This window comes from Zerene cesonia, chromosome 18 (assembly GCF_012273895.1).
Source record: "Zerene cesonia ecotype Mississippi chromosome 18, Zerene_cesonia_1.1, whole genome shotgun sequence".
Classification (NCBI taxonomy): domain Eukaryota; kingdom Metazoa; phylum Arthropoda; class Insecta; order Lepidoptera; family Pieridae; genus Zerene; species Zerene cesonia.
The window spans coordinates 4907195-4929694 of record NC_052119.1 but is presented as its reverse complement, the minus strand read 5'-3'; the positions used below and the strand labels follow the sequence as shown (position 1 = coordinate 4929694).

Here is a 22500-nt window from a genome sequence, read left to right as displayed (position 1 = left end):
TTACCTCACAATGAGATTATTTGTTAAAGGCATAGAATACTCGTATTACTTAACATAATGAGTGCATATCTTATGTAAAGGCACTGATCCCTCCATTCAATTTATTGGAGGTCTATTGAAGGCTCCAAAACTTTCTTTCATCATGCAAATAAATTCAAACAGATGAGTCTAAGGTATATGATATCTGTATTTCACTTGATCCTTTAACTCGGATATTACACAACATAAACATCTTTAAAAATAAAATTAGAAACTTACCCAGGGAGACTAAAATTAAATCAATGCACGACTTTATATTTTGATGTCTTTTTATTATTTATTTTCTTCAAATTTATATCTTCAAAATCATTCATAGGAGGTAAGGATTAATCTTTTGTTGTACGTCAACTTAACTAACTAAAACTATAGATAACATTGGGGTTGAGACACCAAGCATGTGACTGTCCGGTATTGATGCTGTAGTTTTTAGGCTTAATTTATTTATTTATGTATCATACTGGTATTGGTATTGTTTATTCGTTTATATTTATATTTAATTATTGTAAATTGGGTATTTATATTAAATTATACATTATTTTATATTACTGTACTTATATTTTATTATTATTACATATATATATATTTTTTTATTGTTATTGCTTCTTACTTTTAGATGTACGCTGCCACTGTCAGGGGGTCAATGTGGTATCCACTGAAAATCAGTGGAGAGTCTAAGTTCCTTTAATGGGCTTAGACTCTTTTACACTGAGTGGATCTCCCGTTTATATAAGGTTTATTTAGTGTGTTGTAAATTAGATCATTTTTTTTTACCTTATATAAATAAATGTATTTTTTTCTTTCTTTCTTTCTTTCTTTCATTGACCATAGTACACCATCTGCGGGACACCTGTATAAAGTCCCTATTTATTTATTTAATCAATATTCGTTGTAGTAGCCAGTTTTTTAATGGGAAAGGGTCGAAGCAATCCATCAACGGTGCAAGTCAATCGATTTATTTCCTTTAAAGCTCTTTATTTTATATTGAAATCGTCTCGAAACATGAACTGAACGAACGTCAAACTAATGAGATATTGTAAAGACGAAGCTCCCATCAATGTTTGTAACAACTTCCTGTCAATCAATTATACAATATATACCATACGTATAGATTACTTAATTAGCTGTGTAATCCATCTATTTTATAATAGAAATGAACAAGAATTATGAATTGAATTTAATAAACATGTAGCTTCGGTACATTACTGAATATGTGGATAAACCAATTAATAAAGCAGAGCAAAACTTCGAAACTAGAGTTTTGGTATCTTAAGAATTGTCGGCGGTGAACCTCACGAAACTGAACACGAAACCCTTATTAGATCACTTTTGTCAGTCTGTCTATCTGTCTAGATCTTTATTTCATGAACACGTTAAGGTATACAGCTGACATTTATGTCAAATGCTGTCAGATCTATTGTCGCTCGGAGCTGGGAAATAATAACAACTTTTAAGCCACTTCAAAAGTACAGCAATTGCTGCAACTAATTAAAAATAACATAATTTTTACATATATAATATCTGTGAATTCGACTCGCACTTTTTATGTCAAAGCGCGGGTTTTTATTTTATGTCACGGCGGGCAAATGAGCTGATCGCCGCTTGATGGTAAGTACATACTGCAAATTCGTTAACTGCTTTTAAGGAAAAAAGGATCAAAGAAAGGATTGTCAACGAAAATAAAGAAATGGACACTATTTCACGGTGATTATGAATAAAGCTACTACGGCAACCCCAATGCTTACTTGCTAAATTCGTGCCGAAGCCTGCTCGACGCCCAATAATAAAATATACTATATAATATGATAAAGTAATATAAAACATCTAAGTAACCCATATATATATACTGATAATCAGTAAAAAACTGTCAATTTAAATATTCATATCACACCTATACAATTCAAATACCTAGTTTAAATTTTTTCGCTTAAAATTGATAAGTGCTGATCTAGAAAATTCCAATGAAATATTTTTCCTGTTCGCTCATGTGAAATATTTTAATTTCTAAAGATTGACCTAAAAGCAAGTGGAGCGTTAATATTCCATCTCAATTATCAATCTAAGCTTTCATCTAGTAAGCATCTGTTTCTATCATTCTACGTAACGTTGAGAGGAATTTTTAATACTCGTTTTTTTCCTTAGTGAATTGGACATTTTAGTGCAGTTTTTAATCATGACTAAATCTATACCTACACTTTAAAATTGATCTTCAAACGTGTCCGGAGATAGAAAATCTTTATTGTATAAAATAAACGAAGGAAAGTACATCCAACAATCTAAGCATTTTATGGTATACTTTATCCATATACTATGACACGATGTGTCAAGTTCTGGCTTTGTCATAATAATTTTTTATTCATACCTATATGTTTTATCGAGCAATCCTACTAATATCATAAATGCGAATGTTTGTAAGGACGTGTGTGTTTGTTGCTCTTTCACGCAAAATCTATTGAACCGGCTGCAATTAAATTTGCTACGTAGATAGCTGGACAACTGGAATAACATATAGGCAACTTTTTATCCCGGTATTCCTACGGGATACGGACTTGCGCGGGTGAAACCGCGGGGCGCAGCTAGTAAAATATTAATTTTAAGAGATATTTTCGTTCGATAGTGTTAAATAAAAGGATAACAAAACATTCCTGGTATTTAAATGTAAAATTGAAAAAAAAAACGACTAATACTATTATGAGTCACTACTATGCCCTCGATGACTCCATTTCTGCAAAACACTAAAGGCTGATATGTTTATAAATACTATTTGTGACTTCTAAACTAACTAAATACAATATTTATATACGTAATAGGTACCTGGAAAGTATTAACATTCTACACGAAGTTTTCCCTCCTAAAATTTTAAATATTTCCTATGACCTTCTATACTTATATTTAAATGAATTATTCGCGTAATTATTATTTGTATCGGCTGTACTTGATACTGATATTGAGAAACCAGCTATATCCATAGTGAGTACATATATTCTGTATTACGTAATTAGATTTTGTATTAAATCTGTTTTCCGCAATAAATAAAATAATTCTTTTTTCAAATCTCTCGGAGATAATACGTCAGTAAGATCGGAATTACTAAATTCTCTCAAATGCATTTGACTTCGCAATTTTCTTCAAAAGACGACAATGAAAGGGGTGTCTGAAGCAGATAATGGTTCTAAAGCGGCCAAAGTGAGTCGTATTAGTATAATTACGTTCAAACTTAGCGCATGTAGTGTCATTTGCTAATAACACAGTATCTCATAGCTCTTGAATACGGAACTGAGACAAGCTGGTAACTAGGCAATAAATGACAATGGCCGTTTGTCCGCAGTCGAAGCTATAGCGTCTCTGCAAACATTAATCACTAGACTAAGATCGTGTGTGCTCTCTAATGGCTCTCTAGTGTTTTGGTATCTCCAAACCGTCTTATATTGAACGATATTAATTTTTATAATCCTCTCTTTTATGATATATCTCCTTAGATAACGACTATTTCTTGCAACCTTGAAGCTATTCACGTCTATAAATAGTTTAAAATAGACAGCCTGAACATTGCACGAATCGTTCAATATTTTGCAATATAAGTATTATGTTATCTGTGGTAATATCTTACAATAAATACCTATAAACTATGACATCTTTAAGTTCTGGTTTCACTGCTTGCTGATGATATTCCCGATTTTTATTATCTATGCTGGATAACAAATTTCTATTTTTTATTTTTTTCTTTTAACTGTTAAGTAATCTAAATAGAATATATTCTTGCTATATTGTTCTTTAAATTGTTTAATTGTTCTTATCTAATTCTTATACCCAATAAACAAGGCAATGGCTATTTCAGAGCCAATATAATAGAGATGATGATGTTATTACAAGCTTCTGTGAAACTTATAATGTGGCCATGTATAAACGACAGTTTTAGCGTGAAAATTACTGGTCTGAAGCATGCCCATCTATTCCGACCGATTAGATCGATAACCCGCCTTAGAAAGTTAAATTGAATGGGTTAAGGCTCCGTTTACGTTAGGGTTACGATATAAGTAAGACAAGGTTTCCACCCGCGGCTTCGCCCGCAGTTTGAAAGGAAATTCCTATGAGAATGAGATGTTACTCCGCGGTAAAAATTGCATTGCTCTCTTGTGTCTACCTTTCTCCAAAAACAAAAATCATATCATAAATCGCTAAAACTAACAAATGAAAAACAAGGAAGCACCCTTTCGCATTTACCACATTAGTATTAGTTATTTACCTACATGTCATCCAGTTTGGGAGGTTGTAGGGCGTTTAATAAAAGTTTTTAAAGCGAAGTTTAATAAAAAACGAATATCGGGATAGAAAATAGTACGAATGTCAATCCTTATTAGGTGAGCTTTCTGTTAATAAAAGAATTCTCATTATCGGATCAGCACTTCCAAAAGATTATCCCCTACAAAAATAACATTCATGATATCGGTATTCCATAATAATGTATACGATGATACGTCGAGAAACGAAGTGCTAATTGAAGGAACATTAAAAAAATACACAATTTTTGGCTTGGGGCATATTGTTCTATCGAAATAAATAACGAATTTCCGCTTCCTTAATGACGACAGCGTCATTAAGAAAAAGGTAAAATAATTAATTAAAACATCGTGGGCACAAATCTTTGTTAAATTCTATATTGTATAATTAAACCGAAAAGTACTTCTTATCATTACAGAGTAGCCCTTTAAACTTTCAAAATTGTGTTTTGTATTACTCAATGACCGTGTAGGTTGTTTGGACGAATTTGCCAGCGGATTTTAAAGCCTATTGCAATATGTCACAGTCTAGTTTTATAATACTTATATTAATTCAGCGTAACGTGTCAGATCGGTATCTGTGGAATTAAGTTTAACTAGTGTACTATCATGCCAGCGAAGCCAATTCGCTCTCGGTAAATTACTACACAACTAGGCTTATAATATGTAACCCAGATCTGAAGTTATGGAGACTAATTTTATAAGACTTACCTTATGTGTACCTTTGATAATAGTTTTATAATAATTAAGAAAGTAACAAAAACGTGGAAGGAATGTCTTTTTATCATTATTTTTACGTTGTTACAACGTTCTCTTTCTTTCTTCCTTTATATGTTGTCTTCAATTCAATAGCAAACATATTCAGCCTTATGCTAATTTTACACTTTTATAAATCTACTTTGACCGGATATAAATAAGGAATTGTGAATTCCTCTCAGCATAACAATTGTATTTAACATTATTTAACAAAAATACAGTACAGTATATAATTAACAACTGTCTGACGTAAACCGTTAAATTTAGAAATAAACGTATTATTTCTTATAAAAACAAGAGAGATAAAGAGTCGACCATTTAAAATGTACCTTTTCTGAATTATAACACTAACCTTACACTCCACAAAAACGTGGCTAACAAGCCAATTTATCTACGTAAGCTCATATTATTTTGTAATTAGCCCTCGGATAGACCGTAAAGGTAACCGCAGCGCCTTAGGGATAGTTCAAATACCTGGAACGTATTTAGTTTGTAAACAGCGCTTGGTACAGAGAACGGAATGAAGCCAATCTTTGCACACCCTGTTTAATTCACATTTTAAATTGAGTCTTATCTTCTTTATTAGTTATATTGGCATAGTCATTATGAAATATATATAAATTTGAGCGTTTTGTTATTTGATATATCTATTGTAAAACATCACTTTTGCATTTATCATATCTTGAATTAATGAATACCTCAATTGGTTATTGAGGTATCAATTGGTTCTAATTTCCGTCAATTTTTTTTTTCAGTTTTAAATGACAGAGTTTCAGCTACCTAATTTACATTAAATACTAATTTTTAGAATTTGATACCTTATTGTTATTTCAATCAGTCTTAGTTTCATTTTGCGACAACTGTCCGTTCTTAATGTTCACACGAATGCACTTTAAAAATTCTATAAGCGCAAAAATCAGGATAACATTTTACAATGCACATTAATCGTAAATAAGCGACCGTTTCCGTCCGCAACATCCGAAAGCCATTTTAGTTGCGAGATAAACAGCCATAAAGTATTTGCGATGAAAATAAAAATGTACAGCAGCATTGTTTTAACATAAACGAATGCATTTATCGTGAACATATTATTGTTTAACTGGGAATGGCGATGCCTTGAGAAATTACGCGTCATATTCACATTTTTCCAAGAATCTATTGTTTTCTAGGGTATAAGATCTTGTTCTAGTATACATTTATAAGACTAGTTTTTCAAGATATTATATAACTCAAATAAAGACTCATTATTTACTTTAATCTAATTAACCAATGTGACGAAGACCTTCTCCTATATAACATTCTCCTATCTAAAGAAATAGTTCTTCAATTCAAATTAAATTGAACGCAAAAGTAATACTGTTCCTGCAACTATTTAATTTTCTCTTCCTCGTGAAATGTATATCTTGTTTAATTTTATTTTAAATATGTACTAATAGTATACATATTAGCCACCGAGTTAAATCACATATCCAAATACTAGTAAATTAAGAAAATTCAGAACTTACCTACTCAATAACATGCATTTTCCTTATTAGTACCGAGCCAACAATAAATGTCAATACTTAGTATAAAAAATATTCTCATTTGTGGGTTAAAAGCCTTACCCGCTTTAACATTGCAAATCGTTTAATATCCGACGATGCATAATGCTCGCTCGCCGCGCAATAAACAAATGTAATGCTACAAACCAGTGGTTCAAACGGACTTTATAAGAATCATATTTATGGTACCTGTAGATAACTTATCTGTTCATGTTCGTGTATATTTATATTACATACTTACGCTTACACTCATTTTGACTGAGATAGAAGTGGAATTTGAAATTTTATATACGACTAGCGGTCCGACCCGGCTTCGCCCGTGGTTCATATATAGCCTATAACCTTCCTCAATAATTTATCTATCTAAACCTGAAAGAATTTTTCAAATCAGACCAGTTGATCCTGAGATTAGTGCGTTCAAACAAACAAACAAACTCTTCAGCTTTATAATATTATATTATAGATGAGTTAATTTATAAGCACATATTGAAGGCACTTTTAATTTTTAGTTTTATAGCATTCAAATGTTTTATAAATTAAATTTTTTATGAGAATAGAAAAAAATCGATAACGATGCGGGAATCGATCCTGTGTCCTTCGCGGTACCGTTGAAACGCCTGAATGCTCAATGAGAGTTCATTACGTAATGGCGGTATGTATTCATAAATAGTATTCATAAGTAACCTAAATACATATTGAGGACCTTATAGTACCAAGTCCAGTTTCTGCTTTCTAATTGGAGTACAGTCACGGTCAACCCGTTCACTAGCAACAATTTCACATACATTTAATTATCCAATTTCCAAAACAACAAAACATAAAACGCTTCTGAAACAATTTTTAATCATATTAACCCAGTAAAATTCAACTCTCGTTAGAACATATCAACTCGGTAAAGTTAATTCAAACAAGCTTAAAACATTTGCGACAAACTCAACTAAGTATGCACAAATTTTCGTACAATTATTCACTTACTTTGCCTTAAATTATTTCACCTTGCGTACCTACGAGAAGTTCTACTTCACACGATTACCATTGAACGAATTAACATCATACAATTATCTTATAATATAAACGAAAATACCGTTTTAAGCAAATGCTGCTTATATACTTAAATTGCTAAAATGAAATAAAACCCTCCGATTCCATTTTGTGTTGTCGGCCATCTTGAATTTTAAATTTTTGCATAGTACTTCGCTAGTGAAGCAAGCTAATTCATTTGAAAACACTGTTGAAGGAGTTGGATTGAAACGTATTCGACTTTCAGTCTTTTTCGTCGGGAATTATAAAAGAGTAGCAGTTGTCTATCATTAATAATCAAACAACAGAAAATAATTCGATCTACGCTTGAATAGACTTCAACTCAGATGCAAATGGTCATGAAACCGCGTTTCATACTTAACAATGAAAGCTGTAATTACAACTCAGTAAGCACTAACCGTAGGCTATCCAGGCAGGGTAATCAGAACTAGACCGTGTTTGTGCTTCAAATTATTTTAACTTCAAGCAATCGTGTCCAACGTTAAAATGTTGACTTCCTGCGCAAACACTAATCCAGTGCATTTAATTTCACGTTTCCGAAAGAGGTTATTAAAACTGTTACTATGGTTTAATGAAAGATACCTTTTTGCAAGTCATCGTGTTTATTTTGTAGCAATTTTTCATTATTTTTCACAATTTTTACTGGGCCCCTTTTTAAAAATATTTTCAAGTATGGCACTTCGAGATTGTGATGCATTCGGTACTGAAATTTAAAAATACGCAAGAATAAAATACGCAAAAATAAAAAGAATTCAATAATTGTATGTGCCATAATTAAAATACGAGGTTTCAATGTCCATTTTTATGAAGTAAGGATATAAAACTTTTCACCACACCCTTCTTTACCTACGCTTTTCTAAAGAAATTTCCTTAACAAAAAACTTCCTTTACGTGAGTTAAAGGCGCGTTTAATAATACCATAGATAACATAACACTATACTAGTAATACTGAAAGTTTATGAACCACGGAATAATAATGATGAATGATGGTAATGAAAAACACAAAAAAATTGTGATATACTTCAGGATATTAATTTTATAGTGTGTTGAAAACTTAATGCTACAAACTTGCGACGGTAGAAAGTCACCAAGATACCTCTTAATATTTCAAATTGTCAAATTATTCTTTAGGCAATATTCTGATAAAAAAACTATAACTTGTTTTATAAGTACAATTAATAGATATTTCGCAAATGTTGAATTCTTATTTCCAAACATATTACGTGAGCGTTATTGTATATGAGACCGTTTTTTCGTTAATTGTATGTGTTCATACGTTATTTTGGTCCTTTTTTTATAGCGGGGAAATCTTCCTTCCCGCGGTGAAGATGTCATGGGTTATGTTAGATTTCTACGGACTAAAATCCCACTGTGTTCTGTCGAGCCGCATAAGTAAAGGGGCCACGGTTTCCTTAAAAAACCTTCAGTTTTTATATATCTTAAATTCCTGATTTATCATTTACGAACATCTATAACAACCAAGACTATATTGCTGAGGCATAATTTCTGAATTTCAGCAAACATTATTAAAAGTAACCCATCCGCCTGAAAAATTTAATATGTCTTTACCCAAATTAATATCATCTCGGAAGGCGCACCCGGGCCGCGGTGGAGAACACAGCTCGCATCTAAAACTAGATAATTCATCGGGAGACGGCATCTCATTACGGCATGGTGTCGAACGCAATTTATTCGCTAGTAAACGACCAAACTTCAGCAATGCCTGCAAATTGGTGTTAACCTATATTTACTATCTCAGTTTGTTACACTTATATCTCTTAATATTTCATTCGAAATTGAATATCCGTAGTACGTACCTACGTAATGATGGTTTTGGAATTCATTACAAGAACTAATTAAGAAGAAATCATGAACATTCAAGTGAACAGGTCCTTGCAGATGATTAATATGACTGGCAAAATACGAATATATTACCTACATATTATACTTCCAGTTCACTTTCTATAGGAGCATGAGACAATTTTACATTATATACAAGAAGAGTAGAATAGAATTGCTTTCTACGTGAGTAATATATATGAATTGTTATAGAATTAAGGTCGATCTTAGACAAGCATTACTTGAAAAAGCTTGTTTTTGATAATTAGCAATGCTTATTGTGAAATTTACGATTTCATTTAAACAGTGATTCAAGAAACAGTTAACATAGCTATTTTCTCTTTTATTTTAATTATGAGATACAAACACGCAATTTAAAATTGCAACATCCACTTAACAGTTAGATGTTTATAAAATTAGTTCTTTAATTACGATTGTACGATACAACTTACGGATCGAGCCGGTAATGGTAAAGTAGGATGCACATAAACTGGAGGACATGCCAGTAATATTGATAAAGGCGCATACATTTTTAATATGGTGAATGGCATAGGTGATAGTAGCATATCTGAAATATACCTCCATTATGGTGTGAAAATATAAACACGTTGATTTATTACATTCAGGAAATGACACAGAGCAATCTTATTCATTATTTGAAATAAAGAACATTATAAACGAAATAGGATTCTACTATCAGAGTTTTTGAAAAACCAAATGCAAAAAAAAACTAAAAATAATGAAACCTATCACATTTTTCTAGGGCTTAAACCATGAAGGTCTTAATTATTACTTAAAATTATTAGAGTATTGAGGTTTTACGAGGCAGCAAATACTAGAGGTGCATACAACAGATTTGCAGTTTGTCAAAATGCTTAATAGTAAAAGGTGGACATGTACCTAAAGAAAAGTACGTAGCGATTAAAATTGTTTTTACACACACTTTTATAAGCTTTACCAATATGTTTGTATGTAAACGACTCTTTTAACATGATTTTGACCCTCTTTAAGCTTTAGGGTTTAATTTAAACTTGGCACAACTATCAAGGATTCGTCATAGAATAATTTTATAAGTTTATATTATTCTGATTAGGATCGCCAGGATTTAATTATTTTCTTATTTATAATTATTCTAAATAAGAGCAAATAATAATAATATATATATATACTGTTAGAGAGCAGGTAAGACTTTTCTGTTGATAACAAGTGGGTTTTTTTTAATAATAATTTTTTTTACAATTTTTTTCCAATACTCACTTGGATACAACCGTGTTGCATAAGTATACGAAGAGGAAAACAGGGTCTTCATAGTAGAATAAAAATCTTCGGCCATGTGCCAGATTTGTAAAATAGGACCATGCCGCCTTCCTTCCACATAAAAAATCACTTTATCACCTGTGTCTAATACAAACCCCGTTAATAAATTATCCATTTCCGAACTGGCCAATATTTCATCGTTTATCTCAGTTATTTTACGGAGCACAGCTATGACGGTGTTTGAATCATCGACAAAACAATATAATCTCGATAAACTTAGGCATAATTCCTTTGGCCTACATCCAACAAAACCTATCGAGACCTCTAATGTCATTTGTGCTTGTAAAATGATGGAGGGCTGAACTATTATATCAGGCTTCAAAGGCTTTCGGATTCCATTTATATCATTTGTGCAGATACCTTCTCGTTCTAGGTTAATTACCCTTCTGTCGAGAGGGAATAACGAAAATTCTCCGCGTACCAATCGATTAATACCTTTAGACAAGGCACTTGCATCGATTTTAGTAATTGCAATAGAAGCATCATGTATATCGTTGATTGGCATTTTTGAAACAGTACCTTGATTGAAAAATTTTATATTGTCACTGCTGTTAGAAGCTTGAAGTATACCTCGTAACTGAAAATTATAAAATCTCAAATGCAGTGTTCAAACAAGAAATAAAGTACAAAATCGTAAAACTACCTCGATTTCAAATGGATTATCCAAAAATGATGACGTCACATGTGGTGCTATGCAATGTTCCAACGGGATTGCATGGCGGTCGTTAAAATTAATTTGTTTCTTAGTTTTAATTTGTTGTACGTCGGAATCGTGTACTTCGTGCGCAATTTTCCATCGTGTATATAATTGAGATATCCTTGAATATTATCGGTATGTTTATTAGATTTGAGCAGCAAATTTTAATAGCGAAGCTTTAATATTGCAAGTCTTATTATTTGCACATGAAATCTATGACCAACGGAATAAATACCTGGCTTTTTTTAATTCTTCCACAGGAATGTCGCTCAATGTTTCTACGTTCACGAATATAATCGGTAAATCATCAGAAGCAGGAAGGTTGTTACTACTTATTAAAACTATCATCTCCCCAAGTTCTGCTGGTCGATCGCCGATGGTATTAAATTGTGTTATCCTCCCAACTCCTAAAATTTTATTTACGTATTTATAGATTGTACAATTTGCCTAATTTTTTAAAACAAGAATCGGTCTAGATTTACATTATGTATCGAGTTTATAATTAATTCATCACGATAGTCCAAAACCATTATTATCTTGCTTATAAGGTTGTTCAATTTATATTTATTTTATCACTGGTTTTGAAGAGAGTTGGAAAGGACGGTGATGTTATGGTGAAAGAAAATGTTTAGGTATTCTTTGATTTCGACCTTAATTTTCAAATATTCTTGATTCTGACTGAACAGCTTCTTATCATCTTATGAAGAATGATCGAATTAATTTCTATTTCGTAATTTTCTCTCTTTATCAATAAAAATCTACAAAAAAACGCAATTTATTGTCTAAGCAAATCCTAGATTGTTGTTTGAGTTAAGTATCTAATGTACAATTCTCTTGTTAATTACAATATTAATTATCACCAAGATTTATTGGACATCGGTTTAAACGTCTAAATTAAATATTGACTTTACGTTCTGAAATTTAACGTACCGAATTAATCATTCAATGAAATAGTCGTAATAAAAGTAACCACAAGAGTTATTTTTCAATAAAGTAGGATCATTGGAGAATCATTAGATAAAGCAATAAAATGAATATACCAGCCAATATAACGTCACCAGAAAGGTTAATTTCAAACTTTAATTTCGGCGCTTCGAGAATCTTCTTCTTGTCCTTCGGAAATTTAGATTCTCGTCTGTCTCTTGACTTGAACGCTTCCTCAGGTTCAGGTTCAATTTCTTCCTCAGACATAATTCTACTTAGAATTGTTTCTTGAACCTTAGAAATAGCAGCATCTTGATGTCTGATATCTAATCAAAACAATTGAAATTTATCTTAAGTGTTGAATACATGCATAATAAATATCATGCAGCGCTCTACTTGATCTTTGTAAAATTAAACATTTTCCCTAGTAAAAAGCTGTGCTCCCTAGTAAAAAACTAAAGCTTAAGCGCAGAAACAAAATAGATAGCAACAACACATACTTTCTCGAAATTAATTTTACTTCGTAAACGATCCTTCTATCAATGAGAGTATCCGTTGCAAAGAGAATTTGGAGGGAATTTGTACATTTTTATAATATATTGGTGACAAATTCACAAATAAATTAAAATACCGATTTTCACAAATTTAGATCACATTAACTCAGAAAACTGATTATTAAAACAATGGTTATTATTGAATACGAGAAGTGATAACGATTTTCCCATTTAGGTTCGTGATCCCATTTCATACGAACGCAAGAATTTTCGGCGATGATGCACAATCCTTTGGCAATGTATATTAAGTATACTCGCATAAAATTATGGTAATTTTCCAATTCGCAACCTGACACGGTTTGGGGGCAATCAAACACTCCATCCAAATAAGACTGCGGTATAAATTCATTCACCGAGCTCCATATAATATGTTGAATAAACGCATCTACACTTTCTTCTTTTTCAATGACATCACCAAAATATCTTCGCTCACCAAACTTCAATTCAGGCAGATATACTTCCACATTTTTGTCATTTTTGGCACTTAAAATAAAGTTGTTAGTCTATATTTCATAATGGATAACAAAAACTATATTTTTTATTAATTATTTTTTAATTGTTATAGTAAGAGTATTTTTGTTCTAGAAAATAGAAAAGACAAACAAAACTTATTATTTCTTCATTTAATTCTTTTCACAAGTATCCTACACATTGTGCCGCAGCTAGATGTCATAAATCCAATAATTATACAAATATGACTTGGGGATGTAGATTGAGACAAAAACTAAAATTATGCGCATCCAATTTTATGAAAATAAAATAACTTTAGTGCTCTTATTCCTGAACCAAAATAAGCTTACTAAGGTATATTATATTCGTAATTTGTATGGGTTGTATCTGTATAATTCGATCGATCAATATAATTGTACATAAGAACTCCTAATCTCCTAATTATATTAAATTTGGGTGCACATTTATAGTGTTAGTGATATTTACTTTGCACTGAGCGCGCCGAAACCGAACGTAGGGGTCACTGTAGCTACGAAGTTCTGAAAATCCGTAACTCTGACTGGGAAGGCATGGCGTATGGTAAAGGCAAACCAACGTCTCTCTAAAAATTGCCACGTTCGAACCCAGCCGTACTGCATTCCACACCAAATCTGAATTGATAACGAATATTATTAAAATGTTACGAATATTATAGAAATATTTTACTTACAATGTCATTGTTATTAATTGTTTTTTATAAATTTTGGGTTTTTCATTTCCCATAACATTTTTTATGTTATGTTCTTGTTCAATGCTACAATAATCATAAAATAACATTTATTTTAAAATCCGAACAAAACGACCCACCTTAACTACATGAGGCCAAATCAAAACATCAACATCATAACTCTGCCCTGGATATAATTGATATTGTATCTTTATCCCCTGGTAGCATGTCCCCAAATCTAACCAGCCTTCATTGCAGTCATGCCAAATATCCAGGCCGAGTATTTCTATAACAAACGTTAAGGTAAAAGCGCTTTTAGCGTAAGATTCATTGCTACTCACTATTCCGTTTTTATTGGACACTCCTTTATTCATATTATTATATTCATTAATCACGCGACAAACAAACGTTCATCTTTTGACAGCTTACGTACTTGTGTTTTGTTTATCAGTAAAAATAATTATAAACGAAATAAAGCGCAAACTCTTTGTGTCCATTGTTGAAGCCTTAGGCCTAGACCGCACTACAATTAAACCTCCGCAGATTAAACCGTAGTGATAGGTGATGTTGTGATTCAAGTAAGCGGCACCGCTTGCGGATTTTTTTCGACTTATTTTAAATCTGGGAATTATTAAAAATGTTCGCGGGTAAAAATCGGCCACAAAATTATATTTTCAAACTTAGAACTACAGATAACATAATACTTATGAGAACTTACTCGGCACGCAGATTTTAAGCGTAGTGTGTGCATCGCTTGCATTTACTTATCCCATTCCAGTAATTCAAACTACCCAAGTGGGCATATAAACAAAAGCATTATCGCTCGAAAACTAAACTATCTGAAGGAAATTGAGTAAAGCCCCTAATTTACCTGAAATTGTATATTGCGTTGAAAACCCCGGAACCATCTAGCTCTTCTTAAGACTACGCATGCAAAACCGCAGGGAGAAAGTTAGTATGATAGTAGGCAGTAGTAGAAAATAAAGAATATGATTTAAAATTTCACTTCTTACAGCTTAATTACAATGAACAAATTTTAACTAAACTCAAAAGAACCGCGATGAGATCGATATAAAGTAAACAAAGAACCCTCATTACATTATGTGTCAATCTCAACTATTTTATGTTACACGGCCTATCACGCGATATTGCCCCACAGTGAATGTATATCACACAGTACGATATTAAATGCCGGGTTGTAACTTAAACCGTAATAAATCGTTGTTTAACGGATTATAGTTAGCTACATCTAAGAATATATGTACTATACTAGTAATATATAATAGGTACTCGGTAGTCTGCTGAAAATTATGTCCGGTCCGTTCATAACTGAATAAATAGATATGCTGGTAATACGGATCAGAAGATAGACTGTCTGGTTTTATGTTACATATTAATTAATTCATATTCTGTATACGATGAGAGCAAGGAATTGTTATAATGATTGACTACTCTGCAGTCGATAATATAAAGTTTAATCAGTACGAAGTGTTAGTGAAGAGGCAATAGCACATGTAGATTTACAGATCATGGGTTTGAAATTGTAATAAGACACTGTGATTCGTTCGGTAAGTGGAGGATACCCTTATCCTCACCCTTCAGAGAACAAATTCAAATTCATTTATTTATATTTTGAACACATACATTATAATCCATTTCTTTATTCCCGTCGTTAATACTTTCATAGACGGGCAACCTATTTGCAGCGCCCTGACATTTGCAAATGTTCAGGGGTGGGGAGATCGCTTTAGGCTATCTGCTAACCATCAGCTTAGTTGCCCGTAATAACATAAAAAAATGTATTGTTACGCAATTGTAGCAGTGCATTTACACGAGGCGAATATCGAACACACACGTGTAAAAATGCATTTGCTATTTGCCTTGAGGTTTGCGTATTCGAGTTAAGACCGGTTTTTCGGACGTAATCAAAGTTGTACTAATTATGAATGTGGCTCGCGACACTCGTGCATGGACGTTATAGTTAGTCTTACCCTAATTTATAGATACCTAGTCGGATGGGCCACCTGCAGAACTATTGCGTATCTTATTTGACATTTCATAGTGATGATAACTTTGCACGGTACTCAATGATTTCTAGACAAGCTATATTTTTCGTATTGGCTATTCTCAGTTATCAACTGATATAACGTAATGAATACCAAATCAATTTGAAAGCCACCGTAACACATTTCACAGGTGTTTTTGTATCGATAGTTTTTAAAGTGGTATTCCATAAGCCAAGTGACCATCAAAAGGCATTATATTATTAAAAACTGCAACTACACATATCTACGCATATCTATTATTGCGTCTTTTATATGAATAGGACTATATACTATAAATATGTTTTTTTTACTAGGTATGTGTGATACTATATAGACTAGCTGTGACCCGCGGTTGAAACCGCGTAAATCCGTATCCCGTAGGAATATCGGTATAAAAAGTGCCTATGTGTTATTTCAGTTGTCCAGCTATCTACGAAGCAAATTTCATTGCAATCGGTTCAGTAGTTTTTGCGTGAAAGAGTAACAGACGCACACATACATAAGCATCCATCCTCACAAACTTTCGCATTTATAGTATTATTATTCGCCAATAGATATCAAGAAGAGTCATAATAAATTGGGACTACTCAAACGCCTCCTATTTGTTAAAAAAGTAAGTTTAAGTCGATAAAACACGAATATGACATTTTCTAAAAAAAATTCCTAGCTAGATCGATTTATCGCCCCCGAAACCCCCTATATACTAAATTTCATGAAAATCGTTGGAGCCGATTCCTAGATTCCAATTATATATATATATACAAGAATTGCTCGTTTAAAGATATAAGAATATAAGATAACAAAGTAGGTAAGTACAGACCTATCTTTGATTATTTACTTAAAATAATTACCTTCCATTGACTTCACACCCAAAATAAAATGATATATTCTGACCTTCTTTTCTGCAAAGCAAAATAAGTAACAATCAAAGAAAACTTCAAGAACTTTAAAATGTTTTTGTGTTGGTCGGTTTTTTAGGAGGATTGTTTTTTTTTTTTTTCTCTTGTAGCCAGAATACAGGTTTTTTTTTTTATATTAGCCACACTTTTGACATTTTATGTCAGCTGACAATGTCAATACTGACAACTAAGGAAATGTCAATTCAAAAATAATAAAACTCGATAGTCCAAACTCGATAGATATTAGATACCCAAAATCAGTTATATTTTTATATACTTACTAATACACACTCATTTAAGATATTTATTAATTTGTGGAATAGTAAACTGTTCATAAAATATAATTGAATTGGAATAAAATAATTGTTGAGAACGAAAAAAAAAACATAACCAACAGCCACTTAAAAATATATTTTACTTAAACTGTTACGAAACATCTGATTATTCGGTCGTTTTGTATATTATTTAATGAGATACATGTATAAACACGACAAAACTTTAAATTGTTAAAACTATATTACAATATAAGGTAGGTATGTGTTTAAATAATGAGTGGATTTACAATTGTAATTGTTTATCGTATGCATATTTATTGCATTGTGCAAATCTTTTAAACACTTGAGAGAGATCCGTTTATTAAACAGGACATTTAGTTTCAGAGTTTATCGTTTCGAAAAATGAACGTAAATTCGTTACGACCTACCACTTGGGTTACCAAATGTATGTTCAATAATGGGTAAGTAAAGTTATTTATATATTCAATGATAAGGATCCTTAGTACAAGTAAAATAAAATAATCAATTAAAATATATTGATAAATTAAATTAAGTAACTTCTATCTTAATTTGAAATTTATGCAATATTAAATGGTTCTAGATAAGTAAGTGTTTTAATTTAAAATATGTTAGTCCATTGTTACTAATATATTGGTATATAAAGTGAAATATATGTCAGGTATTGCAAATAACAATACATTCTATGAAGAAACACATTGATCTTCTTTAGCATTTAATCTTACAACTAATTCATAAATTTTACCAAAGATTAGTAAATTCAAAAGTAGCCCTTGTTAGAATTGGCCTGAAATAATAATATTGGTGAACTCAATAATTAGCGTTTGGATGTTTTTCTGGAACATGTAGGAAATTTTCAATGTTTGAAATAATTTGTTCTAATTAAAACATATAATAAAAGCAATTGTTGTTTTTTTGTTATTTCAGTCTACTAAAAAATAATTTAAGGAGAAGTATGTCATTAAGTATGAATATGTCTAAATCGAACAAGCCGAAATCAACAGTTGACGAAGGGGATGTTCAGAGACACAGTAACCTGATGAAGGACTGGTGGGATACCAATGGCAGTATTAAAGCGTTGCATAGCTTCAATCTTGTCAGGTAAATAATAATAACATATTTCTATCATACTTTTATTTTTATTCGTATGCTACAATTCAGCAATTTGTGCTATTCAAAATTGTACTACTGAGTATATATATATATATATATATATATATATATATATATATATATATAGAAAATGAATCCTTACTTGTTGTTTTTTTTTTTGGGAGCTATGAGCAAAGATGGCTTTGGAATTCTTTCTTTCTGTATTATTTATACAATTTGTCTTTATAATAGTATACAAACTGCCTTTTTGTTTATTTCCATAATAATAAGATTAGTTTCTCATTTCCACTAGAATACCTTTTGTAAGAGATGGTCTTGTGTCTGAAACAGAACAGGGCAAAACTCTTACCCCATTGGCTAATAAGAAGATATTGGATATTGGCTGCGGCGGGGGGATTCTATCTGAGGTAGCTATTTAATATATCTCAGAATACAACATTGTGACATAATAAATAATACCTGTAGCATTTGTATTTGTATGCATAATAATATTTGAATAAGATTCTAACAGTACAAAAAAAATCATTTATAATAATCCATGTTTTGTTTCTTGTCTAAGCTTTTACTTTTTTCTATTCATCATCATCAGCCCATATATGTTTCCACTGCTGGGACGTAGGCCTCCTATGAAGGTTCAGGCCATAATCCACCATGCTGGCCAAGTGCAGGTTGGCAGAAGTCACATGTCGTCGAACTTTTTTTTTTAAGTCTGCGACTTGCCGGTTTTCTCACGATGTTTTCCTTCACCGTTTCAAGCAGTGACGATGTGTGCACATAAATTGAAAAATCAATTTATTTCCTGCACGCTCTACTGGTCTCGAACCCCGACTTATCGATTTTGAAGCCCGACGTCCTCCACTGCTTATTTTTTTATTGCTATTACTGCCTATGAACTTTAACTAAGAGTTGCTATTATATTTAAAAATAGAAATAAAATATCTCTCTGCGCTGTGTGTTTAAACATTATTCTTATTGACATACATGAACCAAAAAGTTTTTAATTATGGCATTTTTTCGTAAAATTGCCCTATGTATAATATATTCCAGGATTTGTTCCTTTTTATAGACATTTCATTGGTGTAATAATAGTTTAGTTTGTGTATTTTATTTTTATTTAACTTTTTTCTAAAGAAAAGTATTCTAATCCTGATTTATTTATTATATTACTGCTTTGCTTCAAAATCGGCCTCGTGACTCATTTCGCTTCACACGCCATCGAAATCCACATATCACGCCCAGTTGAAAAAATTGTGAATAAATCCAGAAAAAATTGACAAACATCCCGTTGATTTGCATATTGTAATTTCATGTTAAGTTGCGAGTGCAAACGCTAATGTTATTATCAACATTTTAATGGTGCTTGTATTCTAAAGTCGTATATAATATGATATCATTTATAAATATAGAAATGACAAATTTGATTCCTTATAAAGTCTTATAACTATTAATTCAGAACTAAAGTAGCATAAACATTATGTAGCGAAAGGATTATTCCAATTAAGTCAAGGCAAACTTCCAGTTTTAAATGTAAAATAATTTCGTTGTGGATTTGTACCTACAAATTACCTACTTTGACATGAATAGACCGATTATTCGTCTTAGTTTTATACCAGTAATGATGGACAGGGAAACTAGGTCCATTGTTGTAATTGATTAATAACGAGCTTATGTTCCGTAAGGTCTTTTGTCGTGACGCCTAACAAATTTTTTCACGAAAATTCTCTGCTTTGATAGTAGCTAAACGTCAAAGCTTCAACCGTCATTTCGACATAGTTTATCCCTGCTAATCCTGCTATCGCTGTTAGCGAGCACAATTGAGAATTTGTATCAATATATGTTGGGCGTCTCAACAAAAGATAACTACTCCCGGATAATTAGTTTGATATTTATCAATTCAAACTCATGCTCAAGCATTTATTTATTCAACTAGAATTCTCGCAAACGCTTTTGAATCATCATAATACAGGAAGATAATGATTGACCGATTTTGTAAATTGTATGGGCACTAAAATTAAATAAAAAAAAAAATAGAATTTTCTTTTACGGCGTTAGCTTTATACATAGTCCCTGGATCAATTCAGGCAGAGCAAGGGCATGAATTGAGTTAAATTTATTATTTTATACAGTATTACTCTGAGAAATTTTGAAAGAATAGAAAAAATTTGATCACGAGGCAGGATTCGAACCTGCGTTTCTTGCCTAACCGTAGCAACGCCTAGCCTCTCGGCCACCCGTGATCCTGCCACAGTAATCGAATTTATTCTACTCTTTCGGTTTCATGTGCCTAAGGGGCACCCCACGCCATCTATTGAGATGATTAAGAACCATTATTTCAATGATTACAATATTGTATCGATGGAACGCGGCCTTTGTTAAATTTAATTTTTTAGTTTTATAGCATTGAAATGCTTTATAAATGAGAAATTTTGAAAGAATAGAAAAAATTTGATCACGAGGCAGGATTACTCTTTTAATCCAGGGCTTGGCAAGAATTGGCGCAATCGTAACTGGCGTTGATGCGAGCAAGGATTTGATTGAATTGGCAAAACAACACAGCCATGTCGACCCTAAAATAGCTGACAACAAACCTACATATTACTGCACAACTATTGAGGTAATCGTTTTTATTTTATTTGTTAACAGTTTTTGCCCGCGGCTTCGCACACGTAAAATTCGGAGTAGTTTAATAGATGTTGTCTAATATATAAAATTCTCGTGTTACCGATTTTGATGAAATTTTTTGTGCTTATCCGGTATCTATGAGAATCGGCCAATATCTATTTTTCATCCCCCTAAATGATCAGAGTAAGGCAGAACAGCGTTTGCCGGATGCAGCTAGTGATACATATAAACCTTACTCTTGAATCAATCTGTATTAAAAAAAAAAAACATTAAAAGCTTTTTGTCTAGATTTAAAAATCTAAGCATACAGATAGTATAGATAATAGTAGACTCGGGAAACGACTGCTTTACACTATGTAGTGATTAACGAAAGTATATCGATAACTTATTCAGTGTTAATGTTTATTTTTTATAACGTAGTATATATCGATAACATAAGAGGTGCAAAATTATTGAGAATTTTTTAACGAATATAAAAAAAATTATCAGGTGAAATTCGAAACCATTTATTTTACCATTAAATAAAATTACAGGAGCACTCAAAGGAATTTTCGAACCACTATGATGCAGTTGTAGCATCAGAAGTTATAGAACACGTTGCAGATAAAGAACTGTTTGTCAAATCCTGTGTGGAAGCGGTGAGGCCAGGAGGAAAGATATTCATAACGACCCCCAATAGATCGAGATGGACACAAGTTCTGGGCATCTTTGTGGCGGAGTATATAATGAATGTGATACCGAGAGGCACACACGAATATGATAAATTCACTACACCAAATGAGGTCACGTTTCTATTGGAAAGAAGTGAGTATGTCTAGCAATGATAGATCAAGCACGGATATGGTAAAAAGAGCATGTACTTGATTTTTTGTTTTAACGATTTGATCCGAAAAGTATATAAGCAATATTGAAGTTTTTATGTCATTAGAATGATACATTTATATGACTATAAATGAATCGCCAATTGTGTTGCTAAGCGTAAAACTCAAGAAGGCAAATTGGTCGGGGCGGATCATTTCGGCTACTATTTTTTTAACGGATATGGTAAGGCACAAGGAAGTTTATTATTGAGAAAAAAAAAGTAGTTCAACCGGGGCGGCCAACTAGTCTTAAATATAATATTATTGGTTATGTAATTTTTGTATTACCCTGGTCAGCTCAGGTGAAGCCGGGACTAGAGACAGATGTAAATGGTCTCGGTCGTTGCATAATTGCACATTATAGTTTTTTTTTTTTTTTTTACATAAGTCACATTTTTTTTTCATTTTTATGCCAGTGTCAACGATATCTAATCGAAAATTATGCATATTTTTTTTTTTAATTCAATGAAAGGGCTAGTGAGTTATATGATGTTAAATGGTCACAACCGACAGACTCTTAGTTACAA

The 22500-nt window shown here is 32.0% G+C and overlaps 2 protein-coding genes across 2 annotated transcripts in view; one reads left to right on the top strand and one right to left on the bottom strand.

Moving 5' to 3' along the window:
* Positions 1-8277: 8277 nt before the first annotated feature.
* LOC119834068 lies at positions 8278-14515 on the bottom strand. The gene is made up of 10 exons (XM_038358351.1): positions 14282-14515; positions 13922-14085; positions 13275-13468; positions 12548-12757; positions 11743-11914; positions 11454-11628; positions 10751-11387; positions 9946-10061; positions 9224-9377; positions 8278-8357 (listed from the first exon to the last, which is right to left on the bottom strand). Exons 1-10 carry the CDS (start codon positions 14513-14515, stop codon positions 8278-8280), a joined length of 2136 nt encoding a protein of 711 aa, XP_038214279.1.
* Positions 14516-17282: 2767 nt separating this feature from the next.
* Positions 17283-22500, top strand: part of LOC119834020 (ubiquinone biosynthesis O-methyltransferase, mitochondrial-like) — a 7645-nt gene continuing 2427 nt past the window's right edge. Inside the window, exons 1-6 of the mRNA XM_038358297.1 lie at positions 17283-17614; positions 17739-17821; positions 18306-18479; positions 18784-18898; positions 20971-21105; positions 21647-21917. Of these exons, the coding sequence (XP_038214225.1) occupies positions 17763-17821; positions 18306-18479; positions 18784-18898; positions 20971-21105; positions 21647-21917 (754 nt within the window). The 5' untranslated portion in view covers positions 17283-17614; positions 17739-17762. The remainder of the gene's footprint in view (positions 17615-17738; positions 17822-18305; positions 18480-18783; positions 18899-20970; positions 21106-21646; positions 21918-22500) is intronic.